The sequence below is a fragment of the Martes martes genome (genome assembly GCF_963455335.1).
Source record: "Martes martes genome assembly, chromosome: 16".
Taxonomy (NCBI): Eukaryota; Metazoa; Chordata; class Mammalia; order Carnivora; family Mustelidae; genus Martes; species Martes martes.
In genome coordinates this window covers 44151170-44166193 of record NC_137904.1, presented here as the reverse complement: position 1 = coordinate 44166193, position 15024 = coordinate 44151170, and the positions used below count along the sequence as shown (strand labels likewise).

General features: G+C 41.4%; 2 protein-coding genes across 2 annotated transcripts; both read left to right on the top strand.

The window, feature by feature from the left end:
* Positions 1–4588: 4588 nt before the first annotated feature.
* On the top strand, positions 4589–6211 carry LOC308356936 (keratin, high-sulfur matrix protein, IIIA3A-like; the record flags this gene model as incomplete). The annotated part of the gene is made up of 1 exon (XM_080826330.1): positions 4589–6211. The coding sequence occupies one exon, from the start codon at positions 4589–4591 to the stop codon at positions 4988–4990; it is 402 nt and encodes a 133-aa protein (XP_080682456.1). The 3' UTR covers positions 4991–6211.
* A 3420-nt stretch (positions 6212–9631) lies between these two features.
* Positions 9632–10033, top strand: LOC308356937 (uncharacterized protein; the record flags this gene model as incomplete). Its single annotated transcript, XM_080826331.1, has 1 exon — positions 9632–10033. The coding sequence occupies one exon, from the start codon at positions 9632–9634 to the stop codon at positions 10031–10033; it is 402 nt and encodes a 133-aa protein (XP_080682457.1).
* Between the last annotated feature and the right edge of the window lie 4991 nt (positions 10034–15024).

Genomic DNA, 15024 nt, shown 5'->3' with positions numbered 1-15024 from the left:
TTGTAAACTTCCCTGCTCTCTGATTCATTCAGTAGTCCAATGTTTATTAGTATATGTAGATGATCAGACAAGGAATAGGAAGAAGGAAGACAAGAGAGAGAAGGTGAGAAAGACAGGAGAGGAAAGGGAAAGGTGCTAGGAATCCTGGTATGAATCTCGGAAGGTGGTACAGGATGGCCGGGCTAGTCCTCAGACTGCTTACATGGATAGGAAATCTGTGCACACAGGGTCCTCCAGGGTCTGTCCACTGCCCACATGTCCAGGTTCATGTCTCAACACCCCCCACCAAGTTTCACTGCAAGTAACACTAAACTCACAGTAAGTGGCACATACCATGCAGTTCCGTAGGTCTTTGCTTTTGTCATATTCTTTCATTTATCTGGAATATTTTTTTTCCACCTACCCCAGCCCTCCACTTTCTTCACCTACCTAACACTGAGCCATTTCAAAGATTCAGCTCAGCCTTCTGTAATAGCCCTGCCCTAACCCCTCCACCACAGAAACACACCCACACACGTGCATACACATACAGAGGTTGGGTTAGGTGCCCCTAACATGTGCCAATAGCATCCGATGCTTACTTCCCTCCCCATATAGCATCATACTGAGATCATCCATTTCTCTGTCTCCAAAGAAGGGACCACAATTTATTTATTCTTGCTTTCCACATGGAGCCCAATGTTTAGAATATGGTTGGTACTTGATTTCTATTTGTTGAATCAAACAAAATGAGAAGGTCATTGTCTTCATGACAAGAATTCTAAAAGGCAGATATTCTACTTAAAGCAGAATCTTCAGCATCAGTATAACTTAACTTCTCTGACCCTCAGGTTTCCTCCTCTGCCAAATGGTAAGGTTAATCCTTACCATTGTAGGTTGCTGGGAAAGTTAAATGACCTTATGCATGTAAAGTGCTTGGCACATAGTATTCACCCAGTACCATCCACTGATATTTCTTGTTGCACATCTGAATAGCACTGTATCAAATGGGCTCAAAAGATGTGCTATTTATTACATATTATGTCACTGAGAGTGGGAGAAGATTGAGGGGAAGCCTTTTTGTTTTTTCAAGACAGTCCACATCCATTGGCAGAAACAGATTTCCTAATATAACAAAACATATTCCTAAGTATAAGAAAAGAGGGCAAAAAAAATGTTATCATCAGATTGAGGCCATCTCAGAATGAAAATGCTCTATAAAAGTGGATTGGATAATCCACAGGAAAGAACCCCTAGATTACAAGCTTTATGAATAAGTGTTCAGCATCAGAAGCAAGGAGAGCTGGGGAGAATACATGCATCTGATGGAATTTTCCTTTCGCCCTGAACCGCCCAAAGGAATTAAACAACTTAGACTGTAAGAAACTCTAAAAGATTACTTGGGTTAGTCTTCCCCGGCTTTGGGCAAATGGTATTTATTAGGCAGAAAACTTTTTCTTTTTTTTTTTTTTAAAGTACGCTCCATGCCCAGCATGGAGTCCAACACGGGGCTTGAACTCACGATCTTGAGATCAAGACTCAGACACTTAACTGACTGACCCACCCAGGTGCCCCTAGGCAGGAAAGATATTTATTTGTTAAATTCCAGGAAAAAAAATCCCACCCACCCCCTGATCATCTAGAATTTTCCATCTAAAACATTTTCTTTTCAATGAATGATATCCATTTCTTTTGTCTTCCATGTTGTACAGATTTCATGATAAACCTGGCCTATGAAGAACATTAGGGACAGATGACCTTTCCCCTTCTACAACTGAGGAATGTGCTGGCGGAGAGACCGGTATCAGCTCTAAGCCACACAACTGCTAGGTGAGGGAGGAAGCATCTGAATCTCTCTTTGTCTTCCCTATCCTCCTCCTGCCCTTTCTCCCTCACTCTTTCCCATCTCCATCTCTGACTCTTATGATCGGAGGGTATTTCAAAGATCTTTTTGGAGAACAGGGAATGCTTATTCTGTTTTCAGAATTTAAAAACCTTCCTAAATCCAGTGGCCAGTTCCTAACAAAACACAACTCATGAAACTATGGAGAAGGAGGCATGGTTCACCATCAGAAAAAGTCACCAACACTGCATACTTTTTCAATCCAACCACAAAATCTCACAATTTATCACCACCATAGTTAACATTTACTTGTTCCCACTCTGGTGATTATGCTCTTGCAGAACATCTGGAGTTCAAACAATAGGACTAAAAAAGCTCACGTGGTAAAGATTAGGGACAATCTCTTGTCCAACAAGCTTAGGCTTATTTATGTGCTATAGCAAAGGAAACTACGCAACACAGGGGACCAGAGGCATCCCACCCAACAAAGGAAAAGCTTTTTTTTTTTTTAAATAGGATTTTTGAAGAACAGTAGAGTTTACATAAAATTATATGAAATGGTATTTTAATGGGCTTAAAGCAAAACAGAGGTTTGAGCAAAAGTATTAACATCAGGACTGGGTTGTGACAGGACTTAGGTCCTCTTTCCCTGAAAACTACATAGTTAAGATAAATGAGGAATATTGTATCTGAAAACCTCTTATCTGAAACTCTGCCTTTGGGTTGGATATTGAGGCTGCTTCTCTGTGTTAAAGTGACTAAGATCCTGTCCCAGAAATAATGGGACCTTCCATTCTTAATGATGTGGCTTAAAACTGCAAAGTTTCTGACAGTCTGTGATTTCAGGACACAGAATTTCTTAGTGTTCTGTCCTTTCTGTTAATTAACAAACGCAGTGAGTTTACAGACATCTTCCTATTCCTACTATTTGAATTGCTGTATATATTCTAGGCCAAAATAACAATACTCTAAATCATAAATCAACAAGTTCCCACTTTACTAGATGGGACAGAAGTTTTGGTAACTATGACTACCTGTTCACTAGTCTGAAATAACTCAGCTGGAAAAAACTAGGGATCATTCATCAGTGTTTACAGTCATCAGAAGATCACAGTGTTGTCAACACTTTGCCATCCTTTTATCTGCATGACTTTAGAGAAATCATTTCACAAATCGGGCCCCTCAAGAACTGTGAAGGACTATGATGGGTCACAAACTCAAAGGCCTTCAACGACCAGGACTATGGAGGCCAACGAATGTATAAAACATGATCTAGCAAACAAAATACTTTGTGGAGACAAATTTGGTCTGAGAGTCATCGGCAAGCCTTCGATGATGTCATCCTCAACCTCCCTTTCAACTATAAATTTCTTTTCTATATTTCCACTTTACTTAACTATGGTTAAACAAGACAAAGCTTTTTTTAATTTATTTTTTATTAACCTATAATGTATTATTTGCCCCAGGGGTACAGGTCTGTGAATCATCAGGCTTACACATTTCACAGCACTCCCCATAGCACATATCCTCCCCAATGCCCAGCCACCCTATCCCTCTCCCCCCAGTCCCCCAGCAGCCCTCAGTTTGTTTCGTGAGATTAAGTCTCTTATGGTTTGAAAAGACAAAGCTATTTTATCAGTCATCAGTACATGTGGCTCCCTTTGTTTTTCCTGAAACCAATTTCACACTTCATAAGCAATCAAACCCTCAGCCAAGAGACCAAAGTATCTACCACAGAAAGATAATTGGCTCCTTTACAAATATCTTCAATATGTTTTGAAGAACTCAATACAAGTGCTCTTATGGTCACACCTAGAAAGAAAGAGTAACCCCAATTTTAACTCTATTTCTAAGACCATACTCAGGGAGGGGCATTCAAAATGCACAATACGAATAAAGTCCTCCCTTAGTTTGACCTTGTTGCCCCATGAAAATTCTTCTCCTTTCATTGCTTTATGTGCCTTTGTCTTGCCATCCTAAGATTTGTAATCACTGTGTGATGAGAAACTACTTAGAATTTCCTTTTATTCCTTTCCCTCTCCACTCCCAAATAGCATGGTGCTGTTTACACAGAAAGAGTCTCAGTAGTGACTCAGATTTATAGGCAAACTAGAGTCGTTCCAGTAGCTCTGGTGATTATTTCCTTAAAAACAAAGTGAAGCACTATTCTATTTTCCAGAAGCACTGGACCATTCTTCCCAGAGCAGAATCAGTACATATCTCCTTCCATGAGTCATCCTGGTTTTTCAGAAATTCTTACTTCATCTCAGTATCAATTAGAAGCCAGGTCTGTGACCTCGTGAACCCTACAGTCTCATACTTAGTCATGGGTGGTGAATAAGACGAACGAGAAGAAAGTAGGATGGTGGCAACATGGGTTCTACAAACTTTCATCTTGTCATGTGACATGTCAACTTGTCATAAGACATGTCAACTGGTCATGTGACATGGTATGGAAGGATTGGTTATTCCATGAGTAATTTTTTGGATGATATAAATTACCAAGTATTCATTTCAATGAGGAAGAAAGCAGACGGGCAGAAAGGAAAGCATCCTTCCATGATGTTGGAATTGCTGCCTCAGCAATTGAATCCACCAATCTAGAGGTCAACGGGCAACCACAACTCCAGGAAATGACCTGTGTCCTGGGGGTCATCAGCAGCTGGCCAGGGTATATAAAGGGCCCAGAGCAGGACAGAGACATTCACACCTGACAACACCCAAATCCTCTCACCAGTCCAACCCTAACCAACCCCAGACATCACCATGTCCGGCTCCTGCTGCGGCTCCTGCTGCTCCTCCTCAGGCTGCGGAGGAGGCTGCTGCCAGCCTTGCTGCCAGCCCTGCTGCTGCCGCGACCCCTGCTGCTGCCGCCCCGTGTCCTGCCAGACCACCGTGTGCCGCCCCGTGACCTGCACCTGCCGCTGCACGCGCCCCATCTGTGAGCCCTGCCGCCGCCCCGTCTGCTGTGACCCCTGTGGCCTGCAGGAGGGCTGCTGCCGCCCCATCAGCTGCTGCCCCACGTCCTGCACGGCCGTGGTCTGCCGCCCCTGCTGCTGGGCCTCCACCTGCTGCCAGCCCATCTCTGTGCAGGCGCCCTGCTGCCGTCCCCCCTGCTGCCAGCCTGCCCCCTGCCGCACCACCTGCAGGACCTCCCCCTGCTGCTGAATAGCCCACTGAGAAACATTCCCAGGTGTTCAGAAACATGTAAAAACTCTTCCCAACCCAAGGGATCAAATGAGAGATTCCTTTGCAACCTACATGTTCTTCAACAACTAACTCAACAGTAGCTGTCTATTCGTTTTCCCACATAATTACCCAGTTAATCCTGCCCCTCTTCTACAATCTTTAGAAGCATCCCAACTTTCATCATTTGAATTCCTGGCTTGAAAAAATTGGTGAACAAAGATCAAACTTCCTCTTGAATGGAGCTCTATCTCACTGACTCATCATCACATCTCTACTATTATAAGATGGGATACTTTCCCAGGATATCATTATATTTCTGATGGGGTTTTGCATGGTAAAATAATAAAAATTTTATCTCTGGGAAGCAAATGGGTTTCTCTTTATTGTTTATTAATCTTCAAAAGCTTATTTTTAGGTTATGGTATGGTAAGCATAATCAGAAAAAAAAAACAAAGAAAGAAGGGTTTTTCAAGGACCTTTTTTTTCAGCTTTAGGAACAATTCAGGTGCAAGATCTGTAATTTTAATAGCAGTTCAAATAATGTAGAACCTCTTGTGTGAGGTACTTTTATAGCTCAAGCCACAGGTTTTGTAGTGATGCTGAGGAAATGGAGAGACTACATGTTTCTCTGATCATGAACTTGACCCATGAGTTATCCCCACACATGTGATAAGGGGGAGGAAGACTAATTTAGAGCTGCATTTATAGCCTGATTTAGAAAACTGTGCAGTGATTAATACAAGTGGTACCTGGGAATCCTGAACCACTGAAGGCCTAGGCTATAAGAATCACTATCCCATCTTTCCTACAGCTCCCCTCTGGCACTACTATGGCCAATTCTGATCCTAATGGAATCACTGCTGCTGGAAAAATTAGATATGCAGCTGGAATCATTCATTTAGAACTCCAAATGACTTTACCATTAAAACAATGCCCAAGTAGTTGAAGTGGTAAAACATTAATCCACAGTGGGCATATCTACCTGTCCAGAGAGAGGAGGCAGGCCAGGTAAGCTTTGTGAAGGTCTGGAACTTGAATGACTTTTTTCATTGCTGGATTCCCACTGATCTGTGCCATACTTGGCACATAGGATATAATCAGAATTTGTTGAAGGAGGGAATGAATAAGTTCTACAGGGTTGCAAGAGAGAAAAACATCTCTATCCCTCACTGATTCTCTCCTCATGCTGGACATGTACATTCTTCTAATAAAATAAATAAGCCACCTTATGAAGGAAGTATTTTTCTTGAAATATGGTTTAAAAAAAAACTTCTCAACAAGAAGTCCATTGCAGTCAAAACATTTACATGCACAACAGAGTTTTCTCTTTAGTAAGGGTCTATCTACTGGTACATAGAAACTGGACTTGTGAGCCTTTCTACATATTCTTGGACGCCATTTAAAAAATTCTCTACACAATTTTCCCCTCTCAGAATTTTCTTTGTTGGCTTCCTACAGAATTCATTGTCTTACGTTATTTTCTCAGATGTAGAATTCTTTGTGTACTCCCAAGCTTATCATCATTATCGAACTGTGTTTGTTTTCAGAGTAACTCCATGCCATGGTCAACCACAGTGGTTGGTGTGGATCTGGGTAAGCCTGCAAGAGACTATGCAAGCAGAATGATCAGAAAGGAGGCTTGTACCACAGCCTTCAACCATGGATCTAGAACAGAATCAGTTGTAAAGCAAAAGATCAGAACCAAGCAAATCCAAAGGCAGAGTCTACAAAGTGGCTGAGTGAAGTGATTTTCCTCAGTCCCAAACGACTGAGAATCACAGCTGGCTCTGGGAGCAGGAGTATGCTCAAGCATAGTGCATGGGGAGACAATGGAACAAGATACAGGGTATGACAAAGCAGGCCTGGAGACCACTTTTGGCAGGATCACTACCTGGGTGCTCTATTATGGTGGCAGACTGCAACCTTCATCTAGATGGTGGCGTAGGGGCCAAGGGCGGGCTGCCCCAAAATGGGCCACTTCGGCATAAACATTTTCCTGAGTTAAAAGCAATCAAAACCCAGCAGATTCAGGAAATGTCCTTTACCTGCCCTGCAACAACCTGCCTCTACCAGGAAGAAACCTATTAAAAAGATTTCTCTTTATATAAGACACTTATCTGCTAATAGGGCAAACTTTGTTTTCCAAACATCTCCTCTCACCTTCCAGCTAATGGTCTTCCCCCTCTTTGTATCCTCAGACCCCCACCTCTCTCCTTAGCTCATGTAATTATCATGTTGCCTCAATGTCTTTAGAATTTCCATGGCTGTGTGGATTCCCCATAAGTATGCCATTAAATTTTATTTTCTCCATTTAATCTGTCACATGTCAATCTGGTTCTTAGTCCAGCTAGAAGAACTTTAAAGGGTAGAGTAAATTATTCCTTCTCAACAGTGGCTTTGTTCATAGTGCCCCATAACCACTTCGTTAGGTCCAACTTTGATGCTATCTCCTTAGGGTATGTTTTGGAATTCTTTTTAAGATTTTATTTATTTATTTGACAGAGAAAGAGAGATCACAAGTAAGCAGAGAGGCAGGCAGAGAGAGACGGGGAAGCAGGCTCCCCGCTGAGCAGAGAGCCCGATGCAGGGCTCGATCCCAGTACCCTGAGATTATGACTTGAGCTGAAGGCAGAGGTTTAACCCACTGAGCCACCCAGGTGCCCCTGTTTTGGGATTTTTAGAAAGCTATGTGGGAGATAATTCTTTGAATTCCTGAGGATATAGGAAAAACATAAGAATCCTTTCAGATAACTCTAAAAATTAGCCATTTCATAGATAACAACTATTTTAAAAATAAATTCACTGTTAAAATTCATACATAGAACAGATGTTCCTTAATGGCAGGGGAATATAATAACCACATTCCATTCTTCAGCTCCTTGGGCTTACAAATAATGTTCCCACAGATGCTTTTGCAGTAAGTTCTGGCTCCAAACTAGTAGGTGTATGATCTTAGGCAGATCACTTCTCTACTTCCTTATGTGTAAAATGAGGAATACAATACCTATCTCGTAGGATTATTGTGAGAATTAATACAAGTATTTGTTTTAGCACAATATTTAGAATATAGTTGTTAGAATTCAATGATACATTATTGTGAAGATTTAAAAAATGCAATTTGCCATGGTTTGGAAAGCTATGACTATGGAAAATAATGAGCACATATCTAAGACAAAAATTTTTTTTAAAAAGCCGAAGTCACAGTAACAGAGAATAGAACAGGGATTACCAGAGGCTGAGTTTATATTGTACATTCTGTACATAAGGAACCAGATAAGTGACTTGCCTAAAGTCATACCCTCATGACACCCTAGCGTTGGAGCCAATACTGTGGGATGTCGGGACGGAAAGAAATAATTAAGAAAAAAAAATGGTACAGTGGTGGTTGCTAGGGGCCAGGGAGAGGGGTTCAATGGGTAGTTAGTGGGGTTTTTTGTTTTGGTTTGGTTTTTTTAAAGATTTTATTTATTTATTTGTCAAAGAGAAAGAGAGAGAGCACGCACAAGTATGGGGAGCAGCAGAGGGAGAAGCAGGCTCCCCACCAAGCAAGGAGCCTAACACGGGACTTGATCCCAGGACCCTGGGATCATGGTCTGAGCTGAAGGTAGCTACTTAACTAACCGAGGCATCCAGATGTCCCAGTGGGGAGTTAGTGTTTAACAGGTACAAAATTCTAGTTCTGCAAGATGAAAAGAGTTCTAGGGGCACCTGGATGGCTCAGTCAGTTGAGCATCTAACTCTTGATTTCAGCTCAGTCATTATCTCAGGCTCATGAGATCAGGCCCCACCTCAGCCTCTGCGCTCAGTGCAAAGTCTGCTTGGGATTCTCTCTCTCCCTCTGCCTGCCCACCCACCACCCTCTCATTAATTAATTTTTAACTAATTAATTAATTAAATCTTTTTTTAAGAGCTCTAGAGATGGATGGTGCTAATGGTTCACAGCAGCATGAATAAATATCATACCAATAAACTGTACACTTAAAAAGTATATGTTATGTGTTATATAGTATTTTACCAAAATTAAAAAATTGAGGGGAAAAAACCACACTGATGACAAGATGATAAGATGGATTCCTGTAGCTCCCAGAAGTACACAGTAAAACTTCTTTTACTGAGAAACCATGACTTTTAAAATAGTCCTTTATTATTTTCCTGAACTTGTTTTGTCCAGGAAGCTTAGCAGTGGAAACAGACACTAACAACTTGGGGAATTCACTTCCACTATTAGTAAGAGCATGACAGCTACTCTGTGTCATCAAAACATCAATTGGCAAAACATCACTGAATTATAAAGATAATTGGGAACTTTGAAGTTAGGGTCATTAAGTTCATATTTGAACCATAAATAGCAAAATATAATGGGTCTCCATTAAATAAGGAAAGCAAATGGTCTTTCACGAGTACCTGAGCACCTAAAAAAAAAAGTGTCTGGGGAACTTGCTAAACTATCAGTGTCATTTCAGAAAAAATAAACACAAACAAGGAAATGATCATGTGTCCTGGAGGTCATCAGCAGCTGGCCAGGGTATATAAAGGGCCAAGAGTAGGACAAAGATATTCACACCTGACAACACCCAAATCCTCTCACCAGTCCAACCCTAACCAACCCCAGACATCACCATGTCCGGCTCCTGCTGCGGCTCCTGCTGCTCCTCCTCAGGCTGCGGAGGAGGCTGCTGCCAGCCTTGCTGCCAGCCCTGCTGCTGCCGCGACCCCTGCTGCTGCCGCCCCGTGTCCTGCCAGACCACCGTGTGCCGCCCCGTGACCTGCACCTGCCGCTGCACGCGCCCCATCTGTGAGCCCTGCTGCCGCCCCGTCTGCTGTGACCCCTGTGGCCTGCAGGAGGGCTGCTGCCGCCCCATCAGCTGCTGCCCCACGTCCTGCACGGCCGTGGTCTGCCGCCCCTGCTGCTGGGCCTCCACCTGCTGCCAGCCCATCTCTGTGCAGGCGCCCTGCTGCCGCCCCCCTTGCTGCCAGCCTGCCCCCTGCCGCACCACCTGCAGGACCTCCCCTTGCTGCTGAGCAGTGCACCAATTACTGATGGTCCCCAGTAGAAGATGGGGTCCATCCATCCTGCTCTTCATGACAGAATAGCATGCCTTTTCTGAGAAGTCCATTTTGCATCTCTTCACCCTAGCTTGGAGTAGGCACTGGAACCCCTTTTTCAGTCTGACTATTCATGAAGAGTACCCTGTCCTCCCAGGAACCCTGTCTAACTCCTCAATCATGTCTTCTGTTTCCTAATAAACTTAGTATTTCTAGCAAAGAAATCATGGTCTTTGTGATACTTTCTTTTAGTAGGTTCTGTCTGTTTTGTCCACAGACATTCAAAGCGAGATGCAGAATAATCCTCTCAGCTTATTCTCTAAAATAACTCAAGTCTGGGTAGTTTCCTTATTATCCTTGTAAGTGGAATTTATAAGGCACAGTAACCAAGTGAGAAAGGTGGGCACAGCTAAATCTTCATCACACATACAGAATCAGATGTGCTCACAATCCAGACATGCCAAACATCTGGGAAATGTCCTTGAACAACACCCGGTAAGGAGGCTGCATCTAGGCTGATGAGGGTTCAGTCACTGATCTAAAACCTGTCAGCAAGTTTAGAAAACCCAGTGTGTTCAAGGTGGAAAGAACCTCAGGCAACATCTGGTAAAACACATTTGTGAAGCTGAAGAGCAATGAGTAATGAAAGATAAAGTAAGTTTCTTACTAATATAATCACTGATGTTCATTAAAGATCCAGGAGACCATGTGCCCACTGACATTAAGCCCTTAAAAGTCAAACACTTCCTCTCAGTATGGTAGGAGACATGTTCTTCTGCCCAGAGGAACTCTGGGTTTTTATGGACAAGAATAACTGTGGCTTCAGATAATTCTTTTCTATGTGTTACAGATCTGGTAGTCATTTTGAGGGTTATTTAGGGTGTCAAGTCTTGTGGGTACTGAATCAACATCGGCTCTCAAGGCTGCTCACCTTTATGCTCAGGAACTGGGCAGTAATGGCATTTTCCAAGCAAATTAATCAATCACTGTCAGTCTACACATTGTTAAATATCTACTATGAACAAGACACTGAGCTGACCACACTGAGAGAATATGAAAGAATAAAGAGGATGCTTGCTTCAAAGAAGTTACAATGTATTTAGGGAGATGAAGTATAAATAAGAAAAAAAGTAAAATAGTACATACTGCAAGCAATATAAATATAGAAGAAATGTCAAGTAGTTAAAAATAGTTGAAGATTGTAAACTTACTAGGAAACATGTACAATTATCTTGTCTTATTTTTTAAATATTTTATTTATTTATTTGACAGACAGAGATCACAAGCAGGCAGAGAGGCAGGCAGAGAGAGAGGAAGGGAAGCAGGCTCCCTGCTGAGCAGAGAGCCCGATGCGGGGCTCGATCCCAGGACCCTGGGACCATGACCTGAGCTGAAGGCAGAGGCTTTAACCCACTGAGCCACCCAGGCGCCCCTATCTTGTCATTTTTAAGTCAGAAATAAACAAGCTGTAAGATAGTCAACTATTCTGTAAGGAAAATGTATTCTGCGTGTTTATGTATGTTTATGCCTAAAAAATTATCTAAAACATGATGCAACAAAATCTAAGAGTACCTGGGGATAATATTCAGTTTCTTCTTTATAATTTTTAATTACATAATTTTAAAATGAACATATATTTTTCTTTTAATGGAATGTGCTGTCTAAAACCTGTATCTATTTTGGGAAAAATATTTGAACCTTTCTCATGATTATGCTCTGCTTCTAAAAACCTACCTATCAGAGTCTAAATGGATGTAAAGCAGATAATTAACAGCTATTTGTACTCATAAGAAGTATTTTATTATATATAGAAGAGAATATCACTATGGTATATATGATGGACTTTCTGATACCTTTAAACTGATCAAATTATTAAACACTGATTTGCATTTTAACTCTTCGGGATCATCTCAACTGCTTAAATAAGGTGTGTAATTTGATATGTCCCAATTAAAATTTGTTTTAATTGTTAGCAGTTTTAAATTACAGGTATAATTATTTTTGTCCATTTGATTTAATTTTTTTTTATTTTAATAAACATATAATGTATTTTTATCCCCAGGGGTACAGGTCTGTGAATCGTCTGGTTTACATATTTCACAGCACTCATCATAGCACATACCCTCCCCAATGTCCATTTCCCCACCACCCTCTCCCATCCCCCTTCCCCCCCGCAACCCTCAGTCTGTTTCTTGAGATTGAGTCTTTTATGGTTTGTCTCCCTCCCAATCCCATCTTTTCATTTTTTCTTTTCCTACCTCCCCCCAAACCCCCCCACCTTGCATCTCCACTTCCTCATATCAAAGAGATCATATGATAGTTGTCTTTCTCCGATTGACTTATTTCGCTAAGCATGATACCCTCTAGTTCCATCCACGTCGTCGCAAATGGCAAGATTTCATGTCTTTTGATGGCTGCATAGTATTCCATTGTGTATATATACCACATCTTCTTTATCCATTCATCTGTTGATGGACATCTAGGCGCTTTCCACAGTTTGGCTATTGTGGACATTGCTGCTATAAACATTCGGGTGCACGTGCCCCTTCGGAGCACCACGTTTGTATCTTTAGGATATATACCCAGGAGTGCAATTGCTGGGTCGTAGGGTAGCTCTATTTTCAGTTTTTTGAGGAACCTCCACACTGTTTTCCAGAGTGGTGGCACCAGCTTGCATTCCCACCAACAGTGTAGGAGGGTTCCCCTCTCTCCGCATCCTCGCCAGCATCTGTCATTTCTTGACTTGTTAATTTTAGCCATTCTGACTGGTGTGAGGTGGTATCTCATTGTGGTTTTGATTTGTATTTCCCTGATGCCGAGTGATGTGGAGCATTTTTTCATGTGTCTGTTGGCCATCTGGATGTCTTCCTTGCAGAAATGTCTGTTCATGTCCTCTGCCCATTTCTTGACTGGATTATTTGTTCTTTGGGTATTGAGTTTGATAAGCTCTTTATAGATTTTGGATACGAGCCCTTTATCTGATATGTCGTTTGCAAATATCTTCTCCCATTCTGTCAGTTGTCTTTTGGTTTTGTTAACTGTTTCCTTTGCTGTGCAGAAGCTTTTGATCTTGATGAAATCCCAATAGTTCATTTTTGCCCTTGCTTCTGTTGCCTTTGGCGATGTTCCTAGGAAGAAGTTGCTGCGGTGGAGGTCAAAGAGGTTGCTGCCTGCATTGTCCTCAAGGATTTTGATAGATTCCTTTCGCACATTGAGGTCCTTCATCCACTTTGAGTCTATTTTCGTGTGTGGTGTAAGGAAATAGTCCAATTTCATTTTTCTGCATGTGGCTGTCCAATTTTCCCAGCACCATTTGTTGAAGAGGCTGTCTTTTTTCCATTGGATATTCTTTCCTGCTTTGTCGAAGATTAGTTGACCATAGAGTTGAGGGTCTATTTCTGGGCTCTCTATTCTGTTCCATTGGTCTATATGTCTGTTTTTGTGCCAGTACCATACTGTCTTGATGATGACAGCTTTGTAATAGAGCTTGAAGTCTGGAATTGTGATACCACCGACTTTGGCTTTCTTTTTCAATATTCCTTTGGCTATTCGAGGTCTTTTCTGGTTCCATATAAATTTTAGGATTATTTGTTCTATTTCTTTAAAAAAAATGGATGGGATTTTGATAGGGATTGCATTAAATGTGTAGATTGCTTTAGGTAAAATAGACATTTTCACAATATTTGTTCTTCCAATCCATGAGCATGGAATATTTTTCCATTTCTTTGTGTGTTCCTCAATTTCTTTCATGAGTACTTTATAGTTTTCTGAGTATAGATTCTTTGCCTCTTTGGTTAGATTTATTCCTAGGTATCTTATGGTTTTGGGTACGATTGTAAATGGGACTGACTCCTCAATTTCTCTTTCTTCTGTCTTGTTGTTAGTGTAAAGAAATGCGACTGATTTCTGTGCATTGACTTTATATCCTGACACTTTACTGAATTCCTGTATAAGTTCTAGCAGTTTTGGAGTGGAGCCTTTTGGGTTTTCCACATATAGTATCATATCATCTGCAAAGAGTGATAGTTTGACTTCTTCTTTGCCGATTTGGATGCCTTTAATTTCTTTTTGTTGTCTGATTGCTGAGGCTAGGACTTCTAGTACTATGTTGAACAGCAGTGGTGATAACGGACATCCCTGCCGTGTTCCTGACCTTAGCGGAAAAGCTTTCAGTTTTTCTCCATTGAGAATGATATTTGCGGTGGGTTTTTCATAGATGGCTTTGATAATGTTGAGGTATGTGCCTTCTATCCCTACACTTTGAAGAGTTTTAATCAGGAAGGGATGCTGCACTTTGTCAAACGCTTTTTCAGCATCTATTGAGAGTATCATATGGTTCTTACTCTTTCTTTTATTAATGTATTGTATCACATTGATGGATTTGCGGATGTTGAACCAACCTTGCAGCCCTGGAATAAATCCCACTTGGTCGTGGTGAATAATCCTTTTAATGTACTGTTGGATCCTATTGGCCAGTATTTTGGTGAGAATTTTCGCATCTGTGTTCATCAAGGATATTGGTCTGTAATTCTCTTTTTTGGTGGGATCCTTGTCTGGTTTTGGGATCAAGGTGATGCTGGCCTCATAGAATGAGTTTGGAAGTTTTCCTTCCATTTCTATTTTTTGGAACAGTTTCAGGAGAATAGGAATTAATTCTTCTTTAAATGTTTGGTAGAATTCCCCTGGGAAGCCGTCTGGTCCTGGACTTTTGTTTGTTTGGAGATTTTTGATGACTGTTTCAATCTCCTTACTGGTTATGGGTCTGTTCAGGTTATCTATTTCTTCCTGGTTCAGTTGTGGTAGTTTATACATCTCTAGAAATGTATCCATTTCTTCCAGGTTGTCAAATTTGTTGCCATAGAGTTGCTCGTAGTATGTTCTTATAATTGTTTGTATTTCTTTGGTGTTGGTTGTGATCTCTCCTCTTTCATTCATGATTTTATTTATTTGTGTCCTTTCTCTTTTCT